This window comes from Molothrus aeneus, chromosome 4 (genome assembly GCF_037042795.1).
Source record: "Molothrus aeneus isolate 106 chromosome 4, BPBGC_Maene_1.0, whole genome shotgun sequence".
NCBI lineage: Eukaryota > Metazoa > Chordata > Aves > Passeriformes > Icteridae > Molothrus > Molothrus aeneus.
Window position 1 is genome coordinate 13,340,344 of NC_089649.1, and position 13,469 is coordinate 13,353,812.

The window sequence follows — 13,469 nt, forward strand, 5'->3', positions numbered from 1 at the left end:
GGCGGAAGTGGCGGTGCGCGGTGCGGGTGTCATGGCGGCGCAGGCCGTGGCGGCGCGGAGGCTCTGGCCGCGCCTGGTTCTCGGTGCGTCCCTCCCGCTCCCCCTCTGCCTCTAGAGGCCGCGGGGGCGTTCACGTGTGCGGGCTGTCGCGCCGCGCCGTCGCTAACCTTGTCGCTCTCCCTTGCAGCGGAGCTGTGGGCGCGGCCGCGCCGCCTCCAGCATGAAGGGCAGCCTGAGCGCTCGGACCAGGTGAGGCTTCCTCGACCTGTCCCGCCCTGCTGTCCCGCTGCTCCCCCTCCGCAAGACACCAGCGGTGGCTGGAAACGCTTTGCTCTGGTCGCTGTGTAGCTCGGGGCTCGTCAGACCCCGAATGCATTGTGGGGAGCGCAGCGCTGAGGGAGGTTATCAGGCTCTGGAAGTTCAGGCCCCACGAATCTGTATTTCAATATCTTAATGACAGCCTGTTAAACCTGATATCTCAGTAGCTCGGACGTGGAGCCAGCGCCAGGACAAGGACCAGTGGCCATGACTAAAAACACAAGAAGTTTCACCTCAGCATGAGGAAAAGGGCAGCATGCTGCCCTTCTCTACACTAAGGGCAGCAGAGCCCTGGAACAGGCTGCCGACTGAGGTCACGGTCTCTCTCTATGGACACATTCCAACCCCACCTGGACGTGTTCCTGTGTCACCTGCTCCGGGTGACCCTGCCTTGGCAGGGGGTTGGACCGGATGATCTCCACAGGTCCCTTCCAACACTGACTGTTCTGTGATTCTGTGCAAAGTGAAAAATCACCTTTCATATCTTGTAAGAATTTAGTGCTGGGTGTATTCTGAAGCCTGAGGAGGCTATTCAGAAATACCTCCCAAGGAGGCTCCTTGGGAGATACTTCTGAATCTCTCTCTTTAAAATGTGTGTGAGCACTTGGAAACTTCCTCAGGCCATTTGCCATGAAATTATGTTTTGAAAAAAGATTCTTGTGACTTGTCAGACAGAACTACATTTTTACCAGCTTCTGCAGATTTTGACTTCAAGTAGAGGTGTAAGCACTGTCTTACTGAATGATTTAATGGAGTTGCTAGTGTCGTTGTTACTAAAATATAAAAGACTGTTTACTTGTGAGAAGACTTTGAAGTTGTGAGGTACCAAGAAGTGAGTTAATAAAGTTATTGAAAAGTTCAGTGGTGCACTAAATATCTCTTCTGGTTTCAAGACAAATATTGATTAAAGGATTAAAAGTAACAAATGTTCTTTGTTTTCTTGTGAAGCTTACAAATGTTAATCATTCTCTGATTTCAGCCCATACAAATGGAGAACCCCTACAAAGACCCTCCAAAGAGATGTGTCCTATGTGGAATAAATGTGGACTATAAGAATGTGCAGGTGAGTTTTAAAATTGCTGTCCTTGGATGAAGGGAACTGGTTTACTGTTTTTAAATGTGTGTATAGTAAGTCCGAAGTGATTAAAAAAATTAATTATAAAATCCATTCATATGTGGAGGGGTTTAAAACTTATGAGTAAGAATGTGTGTAGGTCAAGGGCCAAATAATATAATCATGCTAAGATGCTTAATCTACTAACTATGTGTGACAGCTTTGCTGTTTAACAAATAGAGTCCTTAGTTACAATTCAGCTGCCACAAAGCATGGAAGCATAGAAAATACTGTCTAGCTTCAAGCTGTACTTTTTTCTTCAGGTAGAACTGAATTTTGAAAAAACAGATGAAACAATGAAAAATAGAGTACAAATGGTAACATAAAGCTCCAAAAAAAAAAGTTCTTAAACTGACTTTGATTTTTCTTAATTTAACTAGCTTCTTTCCCAGTTTGTTTCTCCATATACGGGCTCCATTTATGGCAGGCATATCACAGGTATGTGAAGTATTAAATTAAATCATATACAGGGCAATAATAATATTTTTGTGAGTCTAAGTAACTGTGCATCAGCAGTCTTTCTGAAAGTAACCAGTCCCAATTCCATATATTTTTAAGAGTATTTCCCTGACTTAGTAGCCTGCATAAAGGAATTAAAATATCCTTTAATTGTATGCATTTTATATTTAACAGTAAAAGCACACATGCATTTTTCTAGAAGGACTTAATCAAAGTTAGAGGGAATTGTCAGTAACATGCCTTTCACACTCTAATGACTTGCTTAGTGTTGAAAATAATTCATCTCTTTAGGCTTGTGCAACAAGAAGCAGAAGGAAATTACAAAAGCCATTAAAAGAGCTCATGTATTTGGTAAGTATGATTTTGCTTTTGAATTTTCTAACTCAAGACTACTTTTCTACTAAGAACACCTCCATCTTTTTTTTTTAACAGGATTTATGCCAGTTATGTTTAAGAACCCACAATTTCTCACAGACCCCAAGCTATGTAACATCAAGTATCCAGAGTGATATACTGTACAGAAATAAACAATAAAACTGTTTTTCATGTTTATGTACTTGTTTGTTGGAAATGTGGTTTGCTAGCAAAATGGGTGGTTGACTGAGGGGTGGATGTCAGTCATTCTTTTATTTTTCTTCATGAAGTCTCTGAAAGTTATTGTCTGAAGGAAGATTAAAGCAATAATAGAAAGTGGCAGCTCTATGGACCCCTTCCTCTGCTCACCATTCTTGCTAAAGCTCAGGTGGCTGTTTTTCCCCTTGCTGGGTTGTAAGATGTGGAGAGGTAAACAAGCACTGGTTTCCTGAGGATAAATTAATGTATTTAAATTGTGGCAGTTCATGTAGACAGCTAATTCTGTAATGTGTTCATTTGATGCTCCCTGCATCAGGAGCGTAGGTAGCACTGTTTCTTCACCAGCAGCTTGAAGTTGTATCACTTTGAGGCAGCATATGACATGCTTATCTCACTGATAGCATCCTGTAGCATAGGCTTTGAACCCTGAGAGACAGAAGACAGGTGCAACTCTGGAAGGCAAAGTGAGGGAATGTCATCTTGGATTTATCTTTATGCTGAACAGGATTCATGCACTGGGGAAAAAAAAAAACAAATACAAAAAACGACCTGCAAAAATGCCCTGTTACATACATCCTTGCAGTGCTAGAAAATGATACATCACTGGAATACACCAGCAGTAGGTTTTGGCATGAAGTCACCTGACAGATCAGAAAGTAGGAGAGTGTGGGTATTCCTTTGCATCTCTGTTTTTTTCAAACACATCCTCATCTGTTTCAGTGCTACTCAGTGTAAGCTTCCTTTCCTGGTCACTGTCCTCTTGGTCTTGAAGTGGTTCTTGGTGAAGCTGCAATGATCTGGACTTCTTGAATGACTTTGAAACTGATGTGGTCTCCCTGACCTTACGCTTGTTTAGATGCCTTGTTTCAGCTTCAGTGAAGTCTCTTTCCTCTACCATAAGAGTCAGTTTGTCCATGACATTAATATGATGGTCTGTGTTACAGCAGTTCTTGGATATCTGTTGGCCTTTGAAAGAAACAATGCATGTCTGAAGTCTGGAATTGGGGAAAAATGTTTGTAGTGCCTGGCAAAGGAGAACATTCTCCTTTGGCTCTGCTGGATGGTTTTTGTCTTCTCCTGAGGAAAAAAAAAAAAAATCAAAGTCAGAGTTGCAGAACCTCTTGCACCTTTGCTGTTTTGGCTGCCTCAGGTTCAGAAGTGTGTTCTGCTTCTGCCACTTGAGTCAACTTGGAAGGGCAAGGCTTGAATCACATTTGGTTGACTTACCTGAACAATTTTGTTGCTTTTTCCTCTTTATTTCTTCTTTTAATTGGCTCACCTCTGATAAGAGTTTCTCTACAGATCGTTCACTGACTTCTACTGTAATGCATATTTTCTGCAAGGAGAAGAGCATGTTGATCAGACTAACAGTATTCACAGGAGCTGACTTTAAAATTGTTCAAAAATCCTTGAAGGTACTCATGGTTAAGTTGGACATAGAGTAGTAAAAAGCTTAAGTAATGATTTAGAGGTGAATCTGTCAGATAATTTAAACCTTGTGTTGAACCAGGTGCAAGATGTTTTATTTGATCCCATCTAGGCAAAGGGGATCTAACAAACTACAGAGAGTACTCCTTCAAAATAATCCTCTTGTGAGAATTTTTTCATGGACTTGAAGATTAATGATTGTACTATAATCAAATGGGAACTTAAATCCTCAGCTTTGAGAATGTAGTGTGCAGCACAGTAAGTAGAACTTGCTGACCTTTCAGGTTATGGCTTTGTTTTCTCATGCAGTGCAAAATGTAGCCCTTGGCTGCCTTGGTTTTGTAGAACTGATGAAGGTAGGCAGGCCTGCCTGGCTTACCTTCAGTTCCTCCTGCAAGGTGGCGTACATCTCATTTATCTTATGAACCTCTTGTAGGGACCCATCTTCATGGAAGAATTCAGACCTGTGACCAGGAGTAGAAAAGCATAATTGCAAGCTAGTGATTCCAGTGCTTACTTAGTAGGAGCTTTAGTGAGTAAAGAAGCATTTTGTGCTTCAATGCCAGATGCCTGTGTTGAGACAGCTCCTGGCAAAATATGGGACTGAATCAATTTCCTAGTATGCTGGAATGGTAAGTAATTGTAGAAAACAGGTCAAGTGAAACAAGGTATGGCTATAACATTTGCAAAAGCACTTAAATGGTTTTATAAAAAAGTAAGTGTAGTTATGGTAGTGGGAAGCTACAGCTGTCAGTAAATACAACATGTATTGTACCTGTGTTGTCTCATGGCTCTCACAAAACCAGAGGATACACAGGAACCGGACACTGTTCTGTAACCTTGCTGTTCTGCCATGCCCAAGTTGGTAACCACCAAAGGAACTTTCTGGAAAAGTCTTAAAATGCATAAGTATGAAAACATGATCTATTAATATCCAAAGATATTTCATTGAAAGTTAAATATTTTTGGCCATTCAGGATCCAATGGAAGGGTTATAGTATGGTTAATCCTTGCTAAATGTATTACATCATGTACAGATGAGGCTAAAGGCAAACTCCAAGAGCAACCAGAAGATGAGCAATGCCCATAATTGCCCCCCTTTCTGACTACAACACACACTAATTCAACATTTGCTTGCTAAGCCTAGCCTGTGAGCAGAACCTCTCTGAAGATAAAGTTAACACCAATTTAAATATTTTGATGAACACCATGTATGGTTGAGGTCCTGTACACAAAGCAATTTGATCAGGTGTAGCTTATGCGTGTAAATAAACTGACAGTGTCTGCTTGGTGATGCTGGCACTGTAGATAAAAAAGGCAATCCCAGAACAGAATTCCAGGGTAAGCCTTCAACTGGGCTGTGGCAACATAAGGAACAATCTTATTAAAAGTTTAAGTTTCAAAGATAAAATATACAGTGTTACTGATTCAATTGCAACAAAGTAGAGAAACCTTCAAGTTTTAGCACATGCTGTAGACATTACCCTTCCTGAGGCCGATGTAGAGCATGTTCCAGTCTGTAAGTAGAACAACTTTCTGTCATCACACTAGAGGTTAAAAGGAGGAATACAAGCCCCTGATTTGATAGGTGTGACTGCAGGTTTTTATGAAGAACTCTTTCCCGGAATGTCATGGTCTGGTCTGTGTTACGTCTGAATTTGTACCATCCTATTACACTCTGCAGGCAGAAGAAAATTCACAGTTACTGTTGAATCATGATGTCCCTGTATGTCACTGAAGCAAGTTTCATCCAGTGCAAAGTCATGTCTGAATTGTTTGCTAGTAGGTGCATAGTCAAGCAATTAGTTAACTTGAAACCTTTAAAACTTCTAAGCCTATTTCCCATCTTCTTTCCTTCAAAACCATGTGTTGAATTGGTCTGTTTCTTAGCCTGTGTTCAAGCTGAAACCGCAAGCTTTCTTCTGTTTTGCTGTTTCTTTTCAGCTTCTACTTTCCGCTTGTAAAACAAAACTTTGTTCTATGGAAAAAAATTTAGTTCTTTTTGATGATCTTAACCACTTGTGAGCTGACCTCAACTGATCTTAAGGTGGAAACTGGTGCAATTGCTTTGGGATCCTTGAAGTGTTCACTTGAGAAATTAATAATTCAAAATAAAGTTGTGACACATACGTAGGCAAATCCTAGTCAAAGATAAGCTAAACTGTTTTTTTAATGGAGGGAAAGGATGTTGCTGCCCTGACCAGCAGCATGAGCAACTAAAAAAGGCTTAAAATGAGAAAAGAAAAAACCTTGATGCAAGAGGTATCCAGAACAACCTCCAAAATTTGAGTAAGCTCCTCAGTATGGTTTAGATTTAAGAATAAAATACCTTCTTACAGCCTGATAGTATTTTCTTCAGGGCAAGTTCATTCAGTTCTCCTGCAGAATTATAAAAGCTGTAAGAAAATTAGGACAATTAGAGGGGAAGAAATTAGACTGGAAAAATAACTTTAGCATGCTGAGAATCATCTTGCTTTAAAAAAAAAAAAATTATTACTATTAAGGGTGAGGGATTAGAATGTATGGAATGCTTTTTTTTCAGTGTGTTGACATTGTTCTGTAGTTTATATGGTACCATAGGTCACCAGAAGGTGCAATATGCTTTATCTCTATTTCCATATGCATAGACAAACATTAAAAAAAAAAAAAAAAGACACAAAGAACCAAAATAGGAATAGCATAAGGCATTTTGCATCTGTAATTCCAAGAGGTTGATATGGCTACTATAGTTACAACTGGGTGATTTTCTTAGACAATGTAAGTTTAACACTTTAAGAGTTCAGGTTTGGGGTAATTTTAACTTTTCAATATCTATTTCCTTGAGATTCTTACCTGAACAACTGGTAGCATGGAATATGCTTCTGTATGTCTGGAAAGAGAAAGTAACATTACTCTGGGTTCATCAGCTCAAGATGTATATTCTTTTGCATGCTATGATCAGCATGAAACTCATAGAAGGACCAAGAAATAATTTTACATGATTTCTTAAAATGGAATGCCTTAACATTAAATAAGGTGAAAAAAGGAAATTTTTAAAAATATATTCTAATTAATTTTGTCAAAAGTATAGGGACCCACTTATATAAACTGCATTTTTGGTATACTTTTCTATTATGTCAACTGAAAAATCAAGCTGGGTGCTTTGTATTTTTCTCCTTCTACTGAGTGAAGGAGAAATATGTAGTATGAAGGATTTCACTTGAGTTATTCAATGCACATCAACACCAATCACATCAAGATGATACCAAAAAATAGATCTGACATCTGCTTAATGAAATTATTAAAGAGCTTGCAGCCTTCACACACATAATTTTATAAGCTCCAAATGAGGTAATAGATGCTAATACATTACAGTTCACACCACTGATAGACAAAGCTTTTCCTTTGGGAAAAGGGCAACTGTAATCCAGGAGAGTTTGTGATGTAGCCAAGACAAGGGTGTAAACCCTAAGTTATGTTTAATGTGAGAAGATACTTGGCAAAGAGTAGCCATCCAAGGAACTAGGACCTATTATTTCTTTTAAATTACTGTGTTTTCTGCAGTAAAATTGTAATCTTTTTAGTAGTTAAAATGTTACAAAATAACCCTTCCATGTGTTTTTGGTTTGGGTTTTTTTTTTGGTCTTCTTTTATATATCAGCGAAGCATGTAGGATCTTGGAGCTTTGATCTTGCTGTAGACTGCTGTCCCTCAAAACTGAAAGCTGTCATTTACTGCCCAAAACCAAGCAGGCTATGAAAAATGTGGACACACTAACCGATTGTATAAACAACTTCAACATCATCCATTTGTGAGTCTGTGATGCTGTTCTTGGCTTCACCTTTCACATCTCCAAGGAGAAAACCTTCCTTTAGCGGGGAAGAGAGAGAAAAAAAACCACATTAACAGTAGCACTGGACAGACACTCTTGCTCTTGGTGCTGGTGTGGCCTCACCCCCTGTCCTGTATGCAGTTTTGGGTGCCACAATGTAAGAAAAATGCAAAGCTATTAGAAAGTGTCCAAGGGAGGGCTGCAAAGATAGCGGAGGGTCCAGAGGGGAAGCCAGAGCAGGAGTGGCTGAGGTCACGTAGTGTGTTCAGCCTGGAGAAGAGTGGGGGGAGACCTCATTGCATTCTACAGCTGCCTCAAGAGGAGAAGTGGAGCTTCAGACACCGATTTCTTCCCTCTGTCGACGGTGACAGGACGCGAGGGAACGGTATGAAGCTGAGTTGGGGGAGGTTTAGGTTGGATATCAGAAAAAGGCTTTTCCCCCGGAAGGTGTTTGAGCAGTGGAACGGGCTCCCAAGGGAAACGATCACAGCACCAAAGCCTAGCAGAATTCCAGAAGCATTTGGACACCACTCTCACAGGCATGTGGTGGGATTCTCAGTGTCCTGTGCAGGGCCAAAAGTTGGATTACATGATCTTTGTAGGTCCCTTCCAACTCAGCATATTCTATCATCATTTTCTTTAATACCAAGTGTGAGTGCTGTCTTCATGAGAGGAAAAATGCTGTCAAAACGAACTTTTTTCTATTTTTTAGTTTTAATACAGTGGGTTCTCGCTCATTTTTCAATACTGGCCCGCAGTTAGGAAAAAATCCTCAGCGAGGCAGTCCTGTGTCTTGGTCGGTTTGCGGTTACTCCCGTGTTCGCCGATCCCGAGCAGCCCGCGGCTGCGGGGCTGCCCGCCGAGGCTGGGGCCGGGCGGCCCGGCCAGCGCTGCGCTCGGCCCGAGGCGGCCATGGCGCTGCGGCCGCCACTCGCCTCGTTCGAGCACGGAACACCCACGCTTTCCGCCGCTCGCACACAAAAAGACCGCCGGGCGCTCTCCCGGCTGGGCCGGGCGGGGGAGGCCCGGCGGCAGCGCGGCGGGGGCGGCCCGCCCCTCCCTCCTCTCCCACCGACCCGGACCGGCCCTCCCTCGGCACCCACCGTGTCCGAGTCGGTGCTGAGGTGCTGGAAGGTGAGGGCGCCGAACACGAAGCCCGAGAGCAGGGCCGAGGTGCTCTCGCCTTCCATGCCAGCAATGGCGGGACGGGCCGCTGGCGGGCGAGCGGGCGCCCTCAGCGGCCGCCGGCGGCAGCGCCGCGCCCGGGCCCGGGCCCGGCCCGCTGCACCCCGAGCCGCAGGGAGCGCGGGATCCCTCCTCAGCTGCAAAATGGGGAGTTTGGAAAAATGTTCTTAAGAGAAGATGGTCTCTGAGGTTTGATCTTTGTCTGCTTTCAAGCTTAGTCAACAAGAAGGGAGATTTAATACGAAGGCTGTGCCTTTCGAAACAGGACATACAGCTGTATGCACTGCGTTCTTTGAGAACGTGGGGAGAATCTTCTGAGTTAATGACCTAATAAAATGTGATAAGGAGGTAATAAAATGATAATGCTAAATAATGATCTGACAGCAGTAAATTGTACCACTTCTTCCTCAGATGTAGACTGTTTGCAGAATGCATGCTTTGTATTTTTTGAGTTGTCACATTTTACTTATTTTAATACTCGTACTAACATTTTTTTTCCCATTATAGCAGGTGTTCCTGACATATCAGCCAGAAGAAAGGCCTAGAAAACAATTTCAGGAAGAGAGAGTTACTTGTGACAACATTCTTTGAAATGTGATCAGAGATCTGGTCTAAAGGCTGCAGGGGTTTTACTCCTATACTTCAGGAGAGCAAGTATTTGATTTCATCAATCATCAGGACTATAAGTAAGCACAATCTTAGCCTTAGATGTTAATTTCCTGACTCTTGAAATAGGATGTATGGACCTGTGGTCTTTCAAGAGGTATTTCCATGCTTTTTAGGTCTCACACATATTTTTTTGTTGCCTATAAAATTAATATTTTCAGTGCAGTTTCTTTTCCCTTAATTTTTTTTGCAGGATTTAGAAGGAGTTCTGGCATATTTATATTTAAATAAAATTCTTTAAGTATTATTTGAAATATATGTGAATGATGCTAGTATTTAGAAGGGAAAACTGTTATGATTCTTAACTATTGTTACAGTAGGGAGAGGGACCAGGTAAGACTTTCATTTCTCAGCACAGTCATAAATGATCTAGATCTCTGAATAAGGGGATGACAAGTCCCTAGATAGTACAGAATGATGGGCAAGGTTGATGGGGAAGAGCTAGCAAGCATTTCTTGCAATGCAGACCATGTGGCATTAAACAAATGGGTAACAAGTACAACACATCTAAACAGAGATATTACAACAAAAGATTCCATTATAGACCATGTTGCTGTGGTAGAGGCAACAAGAACAGATGATACAACAAACTTCTATAGCTGTTTGGGGAGAAAACATTGAAAGTGGACGCAAAATGCTCACTCAGTTCAGGAATTCTCCCAAAGGACCCTGTGTTGTGCTTGCTGTCACTCCTAAGCCAGAGCTGGGAGAAAATTGTATGCATTTAATCAGTACAATAAGTTTTAGGCATTGACAAATTAATTTATTGCATTCAGTGTCAATTAAACACAAACCACATCCAAGATTTAAATGGACAATACGTGAGATAGGTGTTGATAGCCATGCAGTGCCTACACATCTGTGGGTATTTATACATTGTTGAGGCATACAAATGTAATCAGAACAGTAGTGGATTTCCCTGTTTTGAGATGCAAAGACTCAAGCCTGTTGTAAGCCACAGGATACAATTACTTTCTGTAATTGTTGAATTTATCTTGTATGGAAACAATAATGCTTCTGTAGACAGAGCTAAATTTGGTACAGTCATCCTAGTGTGAGTTATACAGTACTTAAAGATACTTCTTCAGTGTTTTCATAATTTGTTTGTTGATGGCCAAAGATGAAGCATAACTAGCATTACTGTGGTCAGATATAAACATGCTCCTGTTTGGTGGCATAGATGGAATCTATAGAGACTAAAGAGTAGCAGACATAGATCAGAGTGAGAATGCAGAAGAGCACATATTTGCACTTCAGTGCAAGAAGACAGTGTGTTTTCCATTAATAAATATTGCACCTGACACTGCTTCCTATGCAATAGGTTACCTCTAAGGTTATTCTGGCCTTTTGGAGAATTTTCCACATGTAATGTATGAACTTCAGTCTTGATAAATATCAAAACAAAACTTCCAGAGATTATTTCACCCTTGAGTAGCAATCAGGTAAGGAGTTTGATGAATGTGGGGTTGAAACATTGAGAAGACATAAGCAAAACTAATAAATGCTTTTTGTTGTTGTTATAGCTGGTTAAAGCTTAGTTGAAAAAAGAGATGTTCTTAGTAGTTTTCATTCTGAGTACACTCAGCAGAATTACTAGGGTGTACAATGTTCTGATCAGTCCTGTTTGAACATTTTCTTATCCTGAAAAACATGATCCTGGTATCCTTGGATGTTAAGTGATGCTGGTAAATCAGCCCAGGTTTGCTGTCTGACTCTGTGTCATCGACTTACAAGGCTTTTCTAAATAGATCAGTCTGCTTTGTAGCATGGCAAAACTCACAGAGAAATACCAGGGAGCCCTACAACTGGTGTCAGAAGAATAATTTTAGCAATATTGCCATCTTTCCGTGCCTAATGGCAATGTCAGGATGTACTTCTGTCTACTGGCTGCAAGCAGCTTTGGACTGGGCTCCAAACGGTAAAAATTATACCCTGCATATTTCCTAAAAAAAAAGGATCAAGTGATAGAAGGTTGACCTTGATTGACAGTCATGATCATTGTCATTTGCCTCAGGTACAAATACCTCTTTGTTAATCTTTAGGGAGTGTGTTACTTCAGCATCTGAAGCACCACCTGGCTGAAGCTAATGTGCCAGTGCTGCTTTGGAGCAGTATCTGCTGGGGACATGTGATGTTTGGCTGGTCTGATAAGAAAGGCGTTACAAGAAAGGCAGGCTGAAAACTCTCCCCTGACATCCCTTTGGAGTCACTGGAATGGTTAGTGTTGGACAGGAAGGAAGTGGAAAGAGTGGTTGCCAAAATTTATGTGACTATGTGATTCCTTCTTTTTGAAGACCATGGCAAGTGTTATTTCCAGGCTGATACACAAGGGTTATTATAAATAACCCTTGTGTATCAGAGGGAAGGCAAAACCATAGTAGCACTCCTTGAAAGCTATCGCTTCCCACTGCAGTTTTTAATCTGTTCACAGTATATTTGAGCCTGCTTAAAAGCTGACTGCTGTGCAGGAAAAGGGCTGTTTATACCTGATTTAACCCTTCCATGTGAGGCACTACAAATAGACACAGGTCAGTGCTGTGTTTGCTTCTACTTGCACTGGAAAAATAAATGGGTCATAATTCCAGTTCCCTCCAACAATTGGCCATTAGGCAATAGGCAATGTTTTGCAATATGAAATTAGCAGAATGACCTCAAAGGATCTAGAACCTGGAGTAGTCAGCTGATGCCCATTCCATCTCCTTGTCATTTCCCTAGGAGACCAGAAATCATTTCAAGTGAATTTGTTATGCTTGTGGGTGTCAATTTGAGATTCATTAAATTAAAGGGAGCTTTGCTCTTGGATTCTTCCTGTGTCACCTACATTACTTTCTTCTAAGCTGGGTTTCATTCTTCCAAATGGACAGAGAGTTTTGCATGTTTTCTGGTGGCTTTTCCTAACATATGGGGTACTTCATAATAAAAAAGCGCTTGTGGTTATTTGGTATAAATTCATCACCTGTTATTTCCCGGACCTTACAAATCAGTGCTACATTCTGTTGCTGCATGTTTATTTCATTATTTGCAATACTTTCCCTCTTCTGGATAAAGCCTCTCTCACAGCTTCTAAACTGATGTGCTTGCAGCAAGCTAGCTCTTGGTAAGAGGGATAAAAAGGGCAGAAGAATGACATGCAGAATCTCTGTTTAGTCAGTGGATGGCAGAACTAATTCTGAAAGAAATCATTTTGCTGAGGAAATTTATGTAGCCACATTACAAACTGTGGTTATTCAGCTTAGTGTTGGATCCATATCTATTCACATTGGAATTTGATAAAAATGACATTTCATGGCTCTTCTGAAAAAAAAAAAAAAATCATCATCATCATCATCAATTATTGTGATGGGGTGCAAAAAGCTATGCCAAATTTCTGACCAAAAATAGGAAACTATGTTATGAATTGCCTGAAGAAATAAAGAATTTCCTTTCTTCTTCACATCGTGACCAAGTTCATTACCTTAATTCAGGAAAGAGATAAAATTCAAATCCATATTCACTTCTATAGCAGTCTCAAGTTTTTTGGATTAAGACATACAGTGCTTAGACCATCATGTCTCAGTTGATTTTATGCTTATGGTCTCAAGAGCAGAAGGATGCTTTAGAAGCTTCAGCAGCCATTTTTGGCAGAAATTTAACAAAATTAAACTCCTTGGTCATGATTGGACAAGTTCTAGTACTCAGATTTATTCTGTAGTGGGTTTTGGGATAATTTTCCATTGAATTACAATTTTTATTCCATACTGTTACTAGGTAGACATGCAGAATCTCCTTGATTTTGGTATCATTCCCAATTTGGGTGGTTGAGGTGCAGGTTTTTTGTTTGTGTGTTTGCTTCTTTTTCTCTCCAAACCATGTGACATCAATGGTAACAGAGTAGTAAGAACATCAAAATGGTTTTTAGTATTTCAGGAGGTACAA

At 40.9% G+C, this 13,469-nt stretch overlaps 3 protein-coding genes across 6 annotated transcripts in view; 2 read left to right on the top strand and 1 right to left on the bottom strand.

Annotated features, from left to right (window-relative positions):
* On the top strand, nucleotides 1-2,443 carry MRPS18C (mitochondrial ribosomal protein S18C). Its single transcript, XM_066547958.1, has 6 exons — nucleotides 1-83; nucleotides 188-249; nucleotides 1,298-1,381; nucleotides 1,813-1,870; nucleotides 2,183-2,242; nucleotides 2,324-2,443. Exons 1-6 carry the CDS (start codon nucleotides 32-34, stop codon nucleotides 2,398-2,400), a joined length of 393 nt encoding a protein of 130 aa, XP_066404055.1. The 5' UTR covers nucleotides 1-31; the 3' UTR covers nucleotides 2,401-2,443.
* On the bottom strand, nucleotides 2,218-8,910 carry ABRAXAS1 (abraxas 1, BRCA1 A complex subunit). 2 transcript variants are annotated; one of them, XM_066547953.1, is made up of 9 exons: nucleotides 8,807-8,910; nucleotides 7,650-7,740; nucleotides 6,725-6,761; nucleotides 6,222-6,288; nucleotides 5,377-5,570; nucleotides 4,668-4,787; nucleotides 4,272-4,356; nucleotides 3,692-3,800; nucleotides 2,218-3,541 (listed from the first exon to the last, which is right to left on the bottom strand). In XM_066547953.1, exons 1-9 carry the CDS (start codon nucleotides 8,891-8,893, stop codon nucleotides 3,114-3,116), a joined length of 1,218 nt encoding a protein of 405 aa, XP_066404050.1. In that variant the 5' UTR covers nucleotides 8,894-8,910; the 3' UTR covers nucleotides 2,218-3,113. The 2 variants fall into 2 exon arrangements, with proteins under 2 accessions (XP_066404050.1, XP_066404051.1); XM_066547954.1 differs by lacking the exons at nucleotides 7,650-7,740; nucleotides 8,807-8,910 and having other exon boundaries at nucleotides 6,230-6,288; nucleotides 6,725-6,741.
* The window catches only part of LOC136555364 (glycerol-3-phosphate acyltransferase 3-like), a 21,524-nt gene continuing 16,785 nt past the window's right edge, over nucleotides 8,731-13,469 (top strand). For 2 of the 3 annotated variants that reach the window (XM_066547955.1, XM_066547957.1), the window contains exons 1-2: nucleotides 8,731-8,837; nucleotides 9,399-9,574. The gene's annotated coding sequence lies outside the window, so the exon portion shown is untranslated. Of the gene's footprint in view, nucleotides 8,838-9,395; nucleotides 9,575-13,469 lie in introns of all 3 variants that reach the window. The other variant, XM_066547956.1, reaches the window with a different exon arrangement.

Coding starts and splice junctions, on each gene's coding strand:
- ABRAXAS1 (XM_066547953.1), bottom strand. CDS start 8,893: ATGGAAGGCGAGAGCACCTCGGCCCTGCTCTCGGGCTTCGTGTTCGGC. Junction 6,289..6,724: donor CCATGCTACCAGTTGTTCAG/GTAAGAATCTCA, acceptor ATTTTCTTACAG/CTTTTATAATTCTGCAGGAG. Junction 3,801..4,271: donor CCTTGCAGGAGGAACTGAAG/GTAAGCCAGGCA, acceptor TTCTCCTTGCAG/AAAATATGCATTACAGTAGA.
- MRPS18C (XM_066547958.1), top strand. CDS start 32: ATGGCGGCGCAGGCCGTGGCGGCGCGGAGGCTCTGGCCGCGCCTGGTT. Junction 84..187: donor CTGGCCGCGCCTGGTTCTCG/GTGCGTCCCTCC, acceptor TCTCCCTTGCAG/CGGAGCTGTGGGCGCGGCCG. Junction 1,871..2,182: donor TTATGGCAGGCATATCACAG/GTATGTGAAGTA, acceptor TCATCTCTTTAG/GCTTGTGCAACAAGAAGCAG.